This window comes from Lichenostomus cassidix, chromosome 2 (assembly GCF_008360975.1).
Source record: "Lichenostomus cassidix isolate B80296 chromosome 2, HeHo_3.0, whole genome shotgun sequence".
NCBI lineage: Eukaryota > Metazoa > Chordata > Aves > Passeriformes > Meliphagidae > Lichenostomus > Lichenostomus cassidix.
In genome coordinates, this window is record NC_139482.1 from 106,122,558 (window position 1) to 106,137,096 (window position 14,539).

The window sequence follows — 14,539 nt, forward strand, 5'->3', positions numbered from 1 at the left end:
TCACATACTTGTTCTTGGAAGATGCTGTGATCTTCTAGAAACTCAGGCAGCAGTTTCCTACAGAGATCTTCACCCAAAGGCCCTGCTTCCAAATATAGTGGAAATCCACTAATTCATAGCAGTTTCTTGGGCTCGGAGCCTCCTCACAGCAATGCAGAAATTGTTCTCAAAACATAGTAACAAGAAATCCTGGACAGCAGGTCACCTCTATCGTGCTTGGCCCACAGACTTCGGGTCTGCCACATTTTAAACTCCAAATTTCTAAACAGTCAAAAGAACTACTGAACCAGTCAAATCAATTAGTCTCATGTTCCTTGCCAGCAGAGTGGGTCTCACATAAGACTCCTGCTTTTCTGCCTTCCTTTTTTTGCTGCCAGAGAGCCAGAAAATATGACGCAATGTGAAATTGATTGACAAGTAATACAGGCAACTTAGAACCGAGCTTCCTTCTGAGGCAATAGAGTATCAATGCTGTCTTTACAAGAAGACCACAGCAGCAGCTGTAACAAGCACCAGTGAACACAGGCTCCATTAGACATGTTAGCATGCACACAAGGTGCTTGTATGCATGACAGATATCCTAGTACTCACCAAGCATCTATTTACGGTTCCAAAATCAACCTCTTGCCATCAACCAAGAACTCCAGGGCATAAAACAGAAACCTTCATCCTGCCTCAGGTTTGCCATGTGCTTATCTTTCCCAAACCTACACAGACACTGAAACAAGTGATAAATCCAAAGCCAGTGCCACACTAGCAAATACTTCGTTATACTCAGATGGACAGGATCTCTGTGCTTATGACATCAGAAACTCTCGTGTTTTTAGGCAGAAGCCTTTTTATGCACCAATAAGCTTCTAAAAAAGGCATTCCACAATAGAAGGCAAACATTTTTCCCAAGCTGGAAAAGCTTTGTGAGAAGATAGATACAGTTATTTAGGTGCTCAAAAAACAAGAGCTAGGTCTGAAATAATCTGCACCCTTGCTGGGGTGAAAAAAAATTGAGAGAGATTCTGATTATTAACCTTTAAGATTGACACCATATCAACTTGGCAAAAAACTATCTTAACAAGTAAGGCCAGAATTAGCATTTAGAAAGAAACTCTAAGGACTGTGGCACTTGTTCACATTGTAGCCCAGTAAAAAGAAAGTCTAAAGGCTCCGGGCTGAGAAAAGCTACATGTGGAAAAATGTCAACTTGGCAACTTAATATTGGAGACCAAAAAGTCTTGACTTGAAATTTGCTGAAAACATCAGGAAGTACAATTGATGGAACAATTTCATAAAAACAAAATGTGTATTTCTACCAAGCCTGCCCTCGCAAATGGCATTTTTCTATAAAAGTATCTGTAATGAACCTGTGTCAAGATGCCAGCGCACTTCTGGCAACACCAACTGCAGTAGGTAATTAGAATTTATGCTGTGTAAAATTAACTTTGAGATTAAATGAAAATTATGAACCAAAATGCCAAAGCATTTATATAGCAATTCACCTACACCATTTAAAATTTGCCAAGGCCAGTGAAAATAACACAGTGCTCTGAAGAGTTCACAGACTGTAAGGTGTGGCTATTCCAGCTTCCTTTCCAGCCCCACAGCTCTTCCCAGCAAAAACCCAAGGTGTGCAAAGCCACTGACATACTGAACTGCCTTCATTTTCTAAGACCAAGAGGTGAATAGTTAAGAGAAAATTAGAAAACTTTTGTCTATAGAAAACAGAAAAATCTCTTGCAAAATCATCACTTCAAGCAGGAGAAACCAGACATTCCACTGGATTAGTCAGAATTTTTCTTGAAAAATTATGTCCTGGCACTCTTAAGAGAGTCATGTGAAAGTATCCAGCAAGATTGAAATAGAAGTATTTCACTATTCACATTATTCTAGAGATACATTTCACTATAGTGAAAAAAGTCTTCTGAATAGAACATTTCTACTCCAGTTCAGCTCTATGGTTTGATTCTGGAATGTACACCAACAGTCTGCTGCTAGTGCTGCCTACTTCCAGGTTTTGCAGAGTGACATTCTTAATGTGACAATTAAAAAAAAATAATCTAAATATACTCTCAACATTTACTGTCAAGGCACCAACAGAAAAATATATTCTACACTCCAGAATGCTGCCTGTTGCATAAAGCTGTGAAACATGAGGTTTTACATTCTTTCAAAATAAGCCTTTCATCTGCCCCAATTTAACTGCCCACATGAAATGAGGTTGCAGCAAGGTGAGGGACAGGCTCTTCTCCCAAGTAACAGGACAAGAATTCTATTCTCCCCTCACCAAGTTACCAAATTGAAACAGACGAGGTTTAGATTGGGTATTAAGAAAAAGTTTCTCTTCCAAAAGCATTGTCAAGCATTGGAAGAGGCTGCCCAGTGAAGTGGTGGAGTCAGCATCCCTGGAGGTATTTAACAGACGTGTAGATGAGGCACTTGGGGACATGGGTTAGTGATGGACTGGGCAGTGCTGGGCTATGGTTGCATGAGCTGATCTTAAAGGTCTTTTCCAACCTAACCAATTTTACATTATCATGTATCTATCCAATTCATTTTTTAATCCTACTGAGCCCATGGGATTGTTTGCAGTTGTGCATGCTGTAAGAAGCATTTCCTGTGATCAGTTTTAAAGGTGTTAATTTTAATTTGCATCACTTGTCTGTATCCTTGCAAAAATTATGCTGCTATTTACTGATGTTTTCCACATACTGACATCTGAAATAATCCCAAACATACTGCATTTGTTCTGGGCCATTTGCCACCCACCTTCCTTTACCTGAACTTTTTTGATATGGGAGAGACAAGGTTGAACACAGTAATTCTGAACTGAAAAAAACCTCTTACCAGTAAAAGTTATTGTGTTAACCAGTTAACCAGTTATACTATTATGTTAATCATTCCATGCCACAGTTTTTCGAATATTTTGGTGGCACTGTGACTCCTGACACCCAGTGAAGTTTTACTGTGTTAGCTGATGAACTATTGACAGCTGATATTAACTGTGCATGAGTAAATAGGAATTACCCCACCCAGTACTGTGTAAACATCAGTCATTTTTTAAGTTCTGCCATGTATGTTACACTGCATTTCTAGTTTTAAGTCCTGCATAATCTCAAGAGTGCCACTTCCACCTCAGGTTGCTATTGAAATATGTATTCTTTTCTCCGATTTATTTTTAAGTGTTAATCAGGGATCCCAATAGAGCTCCAGCATAATTTACTGCCAACCTCCATCACTTGAGATATTTAGCATTTACTCCTATTCTCTGCTTGCCATCTTATCCCATTCCTAGTGCTTCACAGTCCACCTTACTCCATGCTTTATTTTTATGGTAGCAGCTTCTCAGAGAACTTCAGGCTTTGTGAACAGAAAGATCAGTTTCATCAGACTGAGCTATGAGTTTTTACTGTAATTCTAGCAGACTGAGGGTCAGCTTTTATTGTCTTTTTTTTTTAATGAACATATAATCTACCTTAGTTGTTGGGTTTTTTGTTTGTTTTTTTTCTTTAACTTACTACTTTATCCAGTTACCTATTCATGTTGGAAGGTTTGTTTGTGTTCATGTCACGAGATTTCACCCTTATGCTTCTGTTTTATGATACAGCAACTGTTGTCCATGTATGGAAAACCTGTTACTTTCTTTCTGAATTTCTTCAGGGCTTCCAGCAGAATTCCACCTAGACTTGCTGAAGTAAGTTTCTCTTAATTTTGTAAATTTAAGTGTTCTGCCTTTTTTTGAATCTAAAATCTGATTTTTTAAAAATCACATTCTAGTCTTTCAGCATCCTCTGTGGTGAGAACTGTAGAAATAAAGTATTTTTGCACTGAAGTCCTTGCCCCTCTTTAATCAAGTGCATTTTCTCAAGAAAAAAAAATCAATTACTTTACACATTTTAGAGTAATTTAGGTATGAAAATGGAAGTTGTCTTTTGCAAAATGATAAATTTATCCTGCCTTTAAAGTAGCACGCTTGCTTCCTTATGTTACAACACTGTGTAGTCAATTTCAAGTGAAACAGTGAACCAGCTTCTCCCTTCTGCAAGTCATTCATAGAGCACAAAAGGAAATAGAACTGAAAAAAGCAAAATAAACCGGCAAAAATCATAACCCTACGATAACTAGAAGCCACTGAATGCATTAACCCCTCCTCTTTACTCTTCGAACATTTTTATCATTTCTGCTCATGTGTTTTGATTTGCTGTGTCAGTCCCCCTCTGATGTTCTATATTCTACATGTAAAATGCCAATTGCAACATCTTTTTTACTGGTTTCCTATCAGTTGCATTTTATTTATTAAGGAAGACTTACTAAAATCAACCTTGCAACTTGCCATTTCCTCCTGGTCCTGTTGCGCACTCCTGCTTCTTCTTTTGTTTAAGGAACACAGGTTCCTTTTTAATATATAATTTTAGTAAAAACACTTTTGTGTGGAGCTATCTCCTCTGAAGTTGTACTTCTGGCATAGTATCAGAGGAATAAGGTAATTTTTGTCACCACCAATTAAAAAGTTTTACGAAACAGGACCGTTATAAAACAATTAAACCTTGCAAATGCAGTAGTCTCTAGGAGGGAAACCCTGGAGGAAATTCTGCTTATTAAAATTGCAATTTTAGTTTCCATTAAAAAGGAGAATAAGACAACAGAAGATGGGTTGGCAAGACAAATTATTTCTTAATGTCAGCTGAGCTTATTTCAAATGAGATAACATATCTACACCAGGTTGGGTTCAACACATTTTTGCCTCGTCAACTCATTTATCTAATTCAGTCATCTTGATTATAGCCTCATGGACCTTCATTTTCAGAGGAAGAATTTCTTAACAAACAACCTACACAACATGCTGATTACTGAACAGTTAATTCTAATTAACTTGGCTATGGCAAGAGAATTTTGATAAAGTCCTAGACTGCAAATACAGTTTGGTTATTCTGGCCAAATGTCTTTAAAATCAAAACCCACAGCAGAGTCTCCAGATGAGACATCAGAGTGATAGGGATCTAATTTAAAGAAACAAATGAGAAAATTAAAATCACAAATAATTTATTCTTCCGTTAGAATTGATGGAGTACAGTTTTAAATAGCAATGAAGTACACAGTGGTGGAAAATTGGCACAGAACCTACAAGCTTTTAATTCATAATGATGTTCCTCATGCCGTATCTGTTCAAACCTTGATGTGTGTTTTGTATTGACTTTAAAAGAACTGTTTTCCCTTTAAAAAGGATGCACAAATTGAAAATCTTGTCTTCCATGTATATAATGTCGCATATACTACGAATGCCAGTTGGTTTTTTCCCCCTGAACATTAATTGCCAACTTAAAAAACTGAAATATTATTTTACTCTTGGGTTAATTTGAAGTTTTATCATTTATAGAAATTGTCAGTGATTCTTGAATGCATATATTTCTGCAGAACAGAATATCCTCCATTTATTTATCTGATACACAGTTGCAGGGCAGTCTCAAATCCAATTTTTTTGTGTGCTATTGTTATTGATCAAGGTGCTGCCTCTCTCTCACATGCAACACTATCAGCAATAATGCATTTCAAAACAAAATTTGGCATTTACCTCACCAACAGATTTTATACTTAATGTTACAAAACATCCCCTTGGTCTCATATTAACCAACAAGAAAAATGGGCACAAACAAAAATACCCCCTTTCTAAAGTTATTAACTCCCAGTTAGGAAAGCTGTCCTGGTTCCGGCCAGAACAGGGTTAAATTCTGCAGAAGCCAGGAGGGGGCACCTCATTTTCTGGGGACTCTTTCCAGGTTGTGGAGCGTGGGGTGGAACAGAGCTCTGCGTGGTGAGCGATCAACCGCCTGTGAATCCTTTGCCTCTTTCTTGCACCCTCTGGCACTGGTATTGTTGCTGTTACTTTCGTTTTCTTATTTCACTGCTGTTTCCAGTAAATTGTTCTCTCAAGCCGTGATCTTTACCTTTTGTGCTTCCAATTCTCCTCTCCAGCCCACTACACGGGAAGGGGAGGGAGAGTGGGGAGCAAGCGAGCGGCACGTGGTTTGGAGCGTGTCAGTGGGAAGACTAAAATCGGGGAATACCATTCCTAAACCACAACAAAAGTTTAGATAGCTTTTACAAAGTCCTCTAGGCTATTTTGATACATACAAATTATTCAACTAAAGGTTAAAATACACTTATACAATACAGTCCTGTTCTCCATATTCTTTTTCAAGTTCTTTGCATATTCAAGCCAAGGAAAATTAACACTTGTCATTTTCTTTGTTATTGCAATTATTAAGAAGGATTACAGCTTGCTTATGCAAAGCTCTGACAAAACACTTGAGAAATAAAACCCAAACGTTTATCTTGTTACCCAAAAAATGTTGCAGAAAATTGTCAAACTATGTTAGAAACAATTTTTACAAAACCGCTTCACTCAGAAAAATTGGAAAGCTTAAAAAATTCATCTTTGCACAAGACTATATTACACTGTCCTTAATTATGTTCCCATTTAGATAACTGGGATTCTCAATCTTTGTACATGAACCCATCAGTGACATAGAATGCTCTCACTGTTATCTTTATTGTACACCATTTCGAGACTAATACAATCAAGCACTTACCATGCCCCTACCCATTTTTAACAGTATATTTGTTATCCTGCCCAGCGAGTAGTGTACTGTCTTGCATATTCACCACATGAAAAACATAATATACAAAATATTGCTGCTGTAAAAAGTGTGCATTTCCCCTTTTCCCCTACAAAAAAAATCTGTGGAAAAAATATTAAATTCCCATAACCTTCATAAACATACAAAGCTGTTCGCACCTCTCAGTCTGTAACAGTCTACTTGACATACAGTTCTCAACTCACTGCAAATTGTTGTGTCACAGATTTTCTGTCCAATATTGCCATCTAGAGTAGAGATGTGAAACTAGTTTCTGAGAATCTACAGTCTTTAACAATTAACCCATAAAGACTGTATACCATAACACAGCCACAAGATTTTTCCAAAATCTAGATGGAATGGGAGGTTCTCATCTTGGGAAGATGTCCACAGTGCTGAGGAGACAATATGGCTGCTAACAGATATTGCCTACCGGAATGTGAATACTTTTTCACTGCTGATAATTTCCATATTGACCCTAAAAAAAAATTCAAAATACATAATTAGACCACAAGGCGTACTTTTCTGTATTAAAAGCTGTAATTTTAAGACCATCCAAATAAAATATTAAAAGGTGGAAACAAATAAAACTACGTGATACACTGATATGAGTAACTGGTGTAGTTTAATCTCACTAAAAGTACTTTGTGTTTTAACACAGAAGACCAATGACACAAATTTGAGGCCAGGAACCTGATTTCATCAAAAGAGTGTACCTTTACATTCAATAGACTGCTCTGCAATTACCAGAACATCAAGAAGATGGGGATTACTTCCCACCTAAACTTTGAAAATTATTTCAAAAAGTCAAGGTCACATATATTCAACGTAATTTAGGAAACTAACCATGACACAGAGATACCTAAAATTATTAATCTATCAAGCATTACAGAATAATGGTACATACATTTCAAAACCAAGGCACATCCCAGTGAACATGAAAAACTAGTCCACACATCCTATGGGAAGCAATTATTCCATAGATCTGATATACAGAATTACTACCCTTATTGATATTCTCTATTTCTTTTGACAGAATGTCATGTACTGCAGAGGTGGGCAGAGGTGAAAGCATCAATGCTATTCGCTTACCATGATCCTTCACCATGGGGTTCAAAGCTTGCAGAAAGAAGTACTGTGCCAGAAAGTGAACATGCTCCAAACTGTGATCCTGCCACCATTCCGTGTTAAGTACCACCACAACAAGGCAGTATTTTACATTTCAGTTTTATGTTGCAATGTTAGTTACGTTCCATTAAAATATAACAATCAGTCATGAGCAAGAGTTTCACAACAGCTGCCAGATGGGAATTTAAGCAGCGCAATTTCTATGGGAATGGCCAGTATGAAAGAGAGGTCTTGTACAATTGAGTTTCTCAGTGGAACTTAAGATTGCACAAACTGGAGGACCACAGCCTATCAACAGAGGGTTACCCACTTCTACTGCAAGGAAAGCTGGAAAATGCGGTACTTTTGATTAGTTTCCTTGACCCTATATTGGCCACAAGCTAAGAATTCTCCTGTAGCTTATTGTTTTCAGAGGAAGCTACTGGTTCAGTGCATAAACATTTTATTTATCTGTTAAATAATTTAAAGTAACTGCATCTCTAAACTACCACACTGAAAGAGTTTGTTCCTTCTTCCTTGTCTTTTCTAGTTTCTGCACAAAGAAAGCCAACTGTTCTTTAAAATCATGGGCAATTCTCACTTCCTTGGAAAAGTTTTCCTTGAAAGTTCAACTGACCTTTTACTGACATATCAGAATTTTACTTACACATTACAAACTTAACTTTATGATTTAGTTAATCTACGTTATTTATACCCAGAGAAGTAACAGTATACATTTTAATGGCATTTCTGAATAATTCATAGAGCAAAGTTTGTATTTTTACAAGTTAGAACCTTGTACAGGAACAAAACCTTTTTCATCCTGTAAAACAGCTTTTTTACAGGAGTCCTTTACTAAAACTTCAGCCTAAGGTTTTGGTGGTGCTTGTTTGTTTTAAACTTAGCAATGACAGGAATGAAGCAGTTGATTTTCAGGTCATTTCTTTCCCATGTTCACTGCCCCCCTGTACTGCTCAGAGAAAATCTGTGTAAAAACAGTGGTTTCATGTCTCCCCATAAGCTCTGCAGCTCAAGGACCTCAGCTGCACACCTGAAGTGCTTTTGCAACTGAAGAGGAAGATCAGGATTACGATTTGTGTTTGTGGAAAATAAATTCAACCATTACTATTGCAAACCAGTAATGAAATATGATTCACCACGAGATTTAGAAGCCTCATCTTTCATATTAGTCATTCACCATGAGGCTATGAAACACATCACCTCAATTTTAAGGTCCAAAAATATTGCTGGGAAGCCTTCACTTTGCCAAATTACATTAAAACTTAACAAACTCAGGAGAGAATGACTAATCACAATTCCATACAAATGATTCTTGGTAACTCACCAAGAAATAAACTCTACCAGAATTGTACGTACATACCTGAAAGGCCATGTCCTCAAATTTGTTAGTTTAAATGCCCAAAATTTAAGATTACCAAATGAGTGTGCAAGAATCACAACTTTCTCATCAAATGAAAGAATACCTGGTCATATCCATAAGGCCTCTGCTGTGGTGGCTGTGGCGGCCCAGGCTGTGTGGGTCTGTATCCCCCATACTGCTGTCCTTGTCCTTGTGGATAATTGGGATACTGAGGCCCTGGACCACTCTGGGAGGGGCCTGGGGATTATTAAAATGAAAAAAAGAAAAAAAAAAGACTGCTTAGGATGTTGGAAAGAATAGAACTCTAAAAGCGCTTAATTTTACAGCTAACCAGGGCTAAGAATTATCACTACTGTGCAATTAAGTCTTTTGAGTGGCCCCCCTCTCCCCCTGGAAAGAACCTTTGCTGGCAGGGCCTGTGCTCCAACCACAGAAACATTTACTTTTATTTATATATTCATTATTTAGTATCAATGCATGTAGTTCTACATACAAGGTCACAGGACAGAGAAGAACAAGGCAAGAAATGATAACCATGAGTCCTTTCCAGGATTTAGGAAGGCAGTCTCCTGATATATGCTGCTTCAGTTCCAGAATTTTCTAATGCCAGAGCAGCCAGATAACACTTATGTTTAACATTTGGACCTTCTGGAGAGCAGCGGTACTGTGTGGCCAAAAAGTGAAGTCTCACACTACAGCATGCAATCATGGATGGGGTTTTAGGCAAGCAAGTTATATATGTATAAAATGTGAGATGTGACAAGCAGTAAAAGCTATTGTGGGATGGAAAAAAGCACCCTCCAGCTCATACTCCTCTGATAATATTAGCTTTCCAGAAAAATGCTAGGGAAAAACCCAAAACTTTGACTCCAGTCTTTTTCGGCTGTAAAAGAAGCAAGTTCTTTTGCAAGTACAACTTTCTGTTACTACTCACAGGGACTCAGCCTATCTATCACTGGAAGCTGCATGTCCCAAACAAAATTATCCCCTCCAACATGGGAGAGATGGTGTACTCTGTATTTCAGTGGCACCCCCTATGAATCCTTTGCAGGGGATTTGTTAGCTTTTTCAACATTACCTCTTAAAGACTGGGTCTCTGTTTTTCAGAGCTGAAGATTTGCAGCTCCTCAGAAGTGCTTTCTTTTAAACAAACCAACGCTTTTTTTCCCCTCTCCTCGTAACAAAACAGATGTGCTTTGGCAACTGTGATTCAGTGTTAGAGAGGGCTAGTTTTAGCTACAGGCACTGGACATCAAGATGACATCAGCTGGTAACTCCTTCAGTACTTCTGGATCTCTAGGACAGTGAAAAAGATGGCCTGGAGAAGAAATGCTCCATAAGCTATTACCATTCTCCTCAGGCCTCAAATTCCCTTGAACTATGCAGTTTCAGCTTTCCACAGTGAAACAAAACCTTAAAGATTGATAATAATGACTGAGATATTGATTTATTTGTGCAAATTATAAAGCAATTAAATATCAAATTGAGCAAGAATATGACATCCTAAAAGTGCTGTGTTCATCTGACAAATGAACATGAGTTTATTTATTCATGGTAATTCTTTACAGCTGAATTCTGAATATTCATTGACAGATTTCACAGAAAAAAATAAACTTCAGTAACAATTTCTGCTAAAAATCAGAAACTGAAAAGAATGTCACTCAGTTTTATGAATTATGTTGGGTATGTGGCTCCAAAATCCTAATCCCTTTTCTTCTAGTATTTCTTAACCTAAACTTGCAGAATAAATCAGATTTTATTTCTTTACTTATGAAGTTCAGAGCAGTGATCCACATGGACCTCCACTCTGATCTTCAGTCCATTCCTACGTGATATTTAGTAGAATGCAGGTACAAGTATTACATTAGAACTATCAGTTCATCCATAATCTCCAGAAGTAGAACACTTCGTAAATCTCAGTGGATCCTCTTAAAACTTAACTCTGTCTCAACATAACTGGATTCCATGTGCATCTGGCATTTATCTACATGGCAAACAAATTACCCATGTATTTCCTCACATACACACAATGCTAAAAGCTTTAGCATTTAAGCCTGCAAAAAAGCTAAAAGCTAAAATACACAGAATTTATGGAATTTCAGAGATTCCTTCTTCTGTGATAAATATGTATGGCTTTACAGTATGCAAGCAAGTATAACTTAAAAGAGTAGTAGTTTCAGTATGCTCTTCTGACATGAAATTTTTTAGAACTAATGTGCAGAAATTACATACTACTACTTTAAACTTCCTTTTTTGGAAGGTTTTCCTTGAATCCAGGGACTTGTGGCAGAGGCTTTCTCATTCCTGCTGTGCATCAGAAGGTTTAAACTACTAGTGCAAATTTGTAAGGCACAGTCTCTTTAAAGCCACACTGTCAATGCTTACAGTAATTTCTCTACTATCAGTACAAGAACTTGAAAAGAATGATTCATGTATGTTGAATGAAGTTTTAAACTAGCTTTTAAAAGACTGTTTTAATTGGCAAATACACAGATGAAAGAGGTTCTTTGTCATCGTTCTGAGTGTGTTCACCTACAGAGGACAGAAAAGAGCAGAATTTTTCTGGGTCCTTCTAAACTACGGACACCCATTCCGGTGCTGTTTAGTCATCTTCAGTTTTCTATGCTACCACACTCTCCTAGACTGCCAACAGATCTAACTCCCAAAAGATGCTGCCTTCCATGCTTTCTTGTTTTGACCCAAAGAAATTGCGGGCACAGAGCTGTTCTGTGCAAGGCTGGCCTCTGGACACAGTCAAACAGGGATGGAATAACATACAACAAAGGTCTCTCTTAGTCCTTTCTGTGACAGCTGTCTGTGTCCTCAGGTTCTTACCATAACCCTGCTGTTGTCCTGGATAGCCTTGTTGGCTGGGATATTGCTGCTGTTGTGGTGGATAACCCTGCTGTTGGGGTGGTCCTTGATATGCATCTTGCTGCTGACCATATTGCGAGTTTCCTGTAAGATCATTGTAAGAAAGCAAAAACTTATAAAGATACCTATTTTATTATTTTTTTTCCTTCTAAGATGCACAGCCAACAACACAAGAACAAAATGAAAATGCAATATTGATTTCAAAAACTGAACAAAACAAAGAAAACTCAAACCAAACAGAAGGAACTCGGCCAAACAAACTGCAGTTAAAGCCAATTTTGCAAAGTTGAACTGCAGCATTTTCAGCATCTCTGCCAAACGAGCATTACATTTACTGGAACATCACAGTCATAAGATCATGACTATGCTAAATAAAAGAAAATAAAAAAAGACAAAATTAAGGACAGCTACAAGAGCACAGACTAGCTACACAAGATCAGCAAGCTGTTTCCTAACGGCACTATAATTATACAAAATATATACACACACAAAAAGATATACAACTGAACCAACAAATTTATGTTTAAATAAAAACTTCCATTGAGGTAGAAAAAAAAAATCTCTAGAGTGTTTTAGTCATTTTACTATTGTTAGAATGGCAAATTGTGGTTATATATTTTAGGTGTTTGCAAGAAATTATTCTGAAGGCTTCAAGTTCCCTGCCATTTCCAAGACAGCCAGCAACTAGTATTCTACAAGAGCTTTGCATGGGTATAAGTTGTGTTGTGCAAGAATTTCTGTTCCTGTTGAGGGTGGGGGAGGAAAGGGAATGTATGTGCGTATGTGTGTGAAGGTATATAGATACCTCCTTCGTAGTAATGTTGTGAGGAATCCTCATAAGGCCTATCGTAGCCTTGTTCAGGATACGACGGTTGCTGATAACCGTAATCATTATGACCTACATCAATTCGACAAGAGACAGGAAGAAACGTTAATGGCCCCTGAGTGAAAACCCTAAAATATTTCATTTCGCAGAAAAATGAAAAAAAAAAAATTCAACTGGATATACATGAAAAAGAATTTTCAATTGTATTAGCCAAAGACTTATTAATATGATTTCCTTTCATATTGAATTAACATGTGACAGGGGAAAAAAAAGGCTTAATGCAGTAGTTCTAGCAACATCACAGCAAGGGATGGTCTTAACCTTCCGATAATCCTTGTTGGGGGAGTGGGGGGGAGAAGTACTTCATCTTTCACTCAAAAAAAAAAATGAAAGCATTTAGGCCTTTCACATGTAAATAACCTGAATTAAATTAGAATGAACAAAGAAAGCAATTATCATACTTTGTCTAACACCTGTTCTGCTGATCTCCAATTCAAAAGCATATGCTAAAAGCAGTGTGAAATATAACAAATAAAGCTCAATGAAGTTATGAACCATCATCTACATTAAATTCTGTTTTTAAATAGCAGAAATATAACATTCTCAAGGTTTTCCCTACAAAGAGAATTCCTACTTAAGGTCTTAAGAAAACCTTTCCTCTTACATTCCAGTCCTGAGCAGATTCATTACAACAAACCTTTACATTCAGAGACTACAGGCATCTCTGATTAAGAAACCAATATAGGCAGTAAGCACCCCACCTGTTGTTGGCTTTAGCACACATATATTTTGTGTTACAGATGAATAAAATACATCTTACTGCTAACTTGGTCAAGAATACATGTCAAAATTTTGTTTATATTTGAAATTAAATCATATAATTTGGAATAATTTTTTAAATAAAAGTAAGGAAAAGAGGGAACAGTTCTAAAACTCAGTGGTTTTGTTTTCAGGTCTGCAACTGGACCATACATCACTGACTGAATCTTACATGCATACATAACCATTAAAAAAAGTCTTAAGATACATTCTTCTTGTATTCTATGTAAGAATAATATTGAGGTAATGATAAAGATGACTTCTCTTAAAAGTAATCTGTGCTGCCACAGGGCTGTTAATGGTAACATCAAACTGCCCTCACTAGAGTAAATTGCCTGTAGCAATTTAGTGTTCATGTGTGTACACAGATGTTCCAAAATGAAAGCTGAACAGCAACCAGTTAATGCAACTTGTAAAACAACTCTGCACATACATCTCCAAAAATTAACACATGTAAGCTTATACAGATGTGGCTTGATGTATCTTAAAATCAATTTAACAGAAAATAATTCAAATTTGTATCCCTTGATTTGCAATGAGTAGTTGCTTTGGCAATTACACAACTTTGCTTTGCATAACATTTTTTAAACATTAATGTCTACCACATTACTTGTACTTCATAATATACCATTAAGTTGCACACATGGTTATCACAGTAGTCACGAGCCAGCATCTTTGTTCTCCCAGTCTCTGCTCAGCCTGAAAACAAGTTAATTTCAACTTTTCTAACTTATAACACAATCCAATAGCCATCAGCACTCCATATTCCAAGAGGTAGGAGGACAGATAGATGAAATTCGAAGTTTCAGTCTTGTCTCCAAAGCACTGAGGGGACATCTAAAGAGGATTCACATTTCCAATATCCTTAGGGCAGGGAGCATTTTATTCCTATATAAATGGTAAACT

General features: G+C 37.1%; 1 protein-coding gene across 3 annotated transcripts in view; it reads right to left on the reverse strand.

Moving 5' to 3' along the window:
- Positions 1 to 5,017: 5,017 nt before the first annotated feature.
- SS18 (SS18 subunit of BAF chromatin remodeling complex) overlaps positions 5,018 to 14,539 on the reverse strand; it is a 44,010-nt gene continuing 34,488 nt past the window's right edge. For 2 of the 3 annotated variants that reach the window (XM_085052716.1, XM_085052715.1), the window contains 3 exons: positions 11,950 to 12,072; positions 9,218 to 9,351; positions 5,018 to 7,104 (listed from right to left, as the gene is read on the reverse strand). In XM_085052716.1, coding sequence (XP_084908842.1) covers positions 7,078 to 7,104; positions 9,218 to 9,351; positions 11,950 to 12,072 — 284 coding nt within the window. In that variant the 3' untranslated portion in view covers positions 5,018 to 7,077. Of the gene's footprint in view, positions 7,105 to 9,217; positions 9,352 to 11,949; positions 12,073 to 12,793; positions 12,887 to 14,539 lie in introns of all 3 variants that reach the window. The other variant, XM_085052714.1, reaches the window with a different exon arrangement.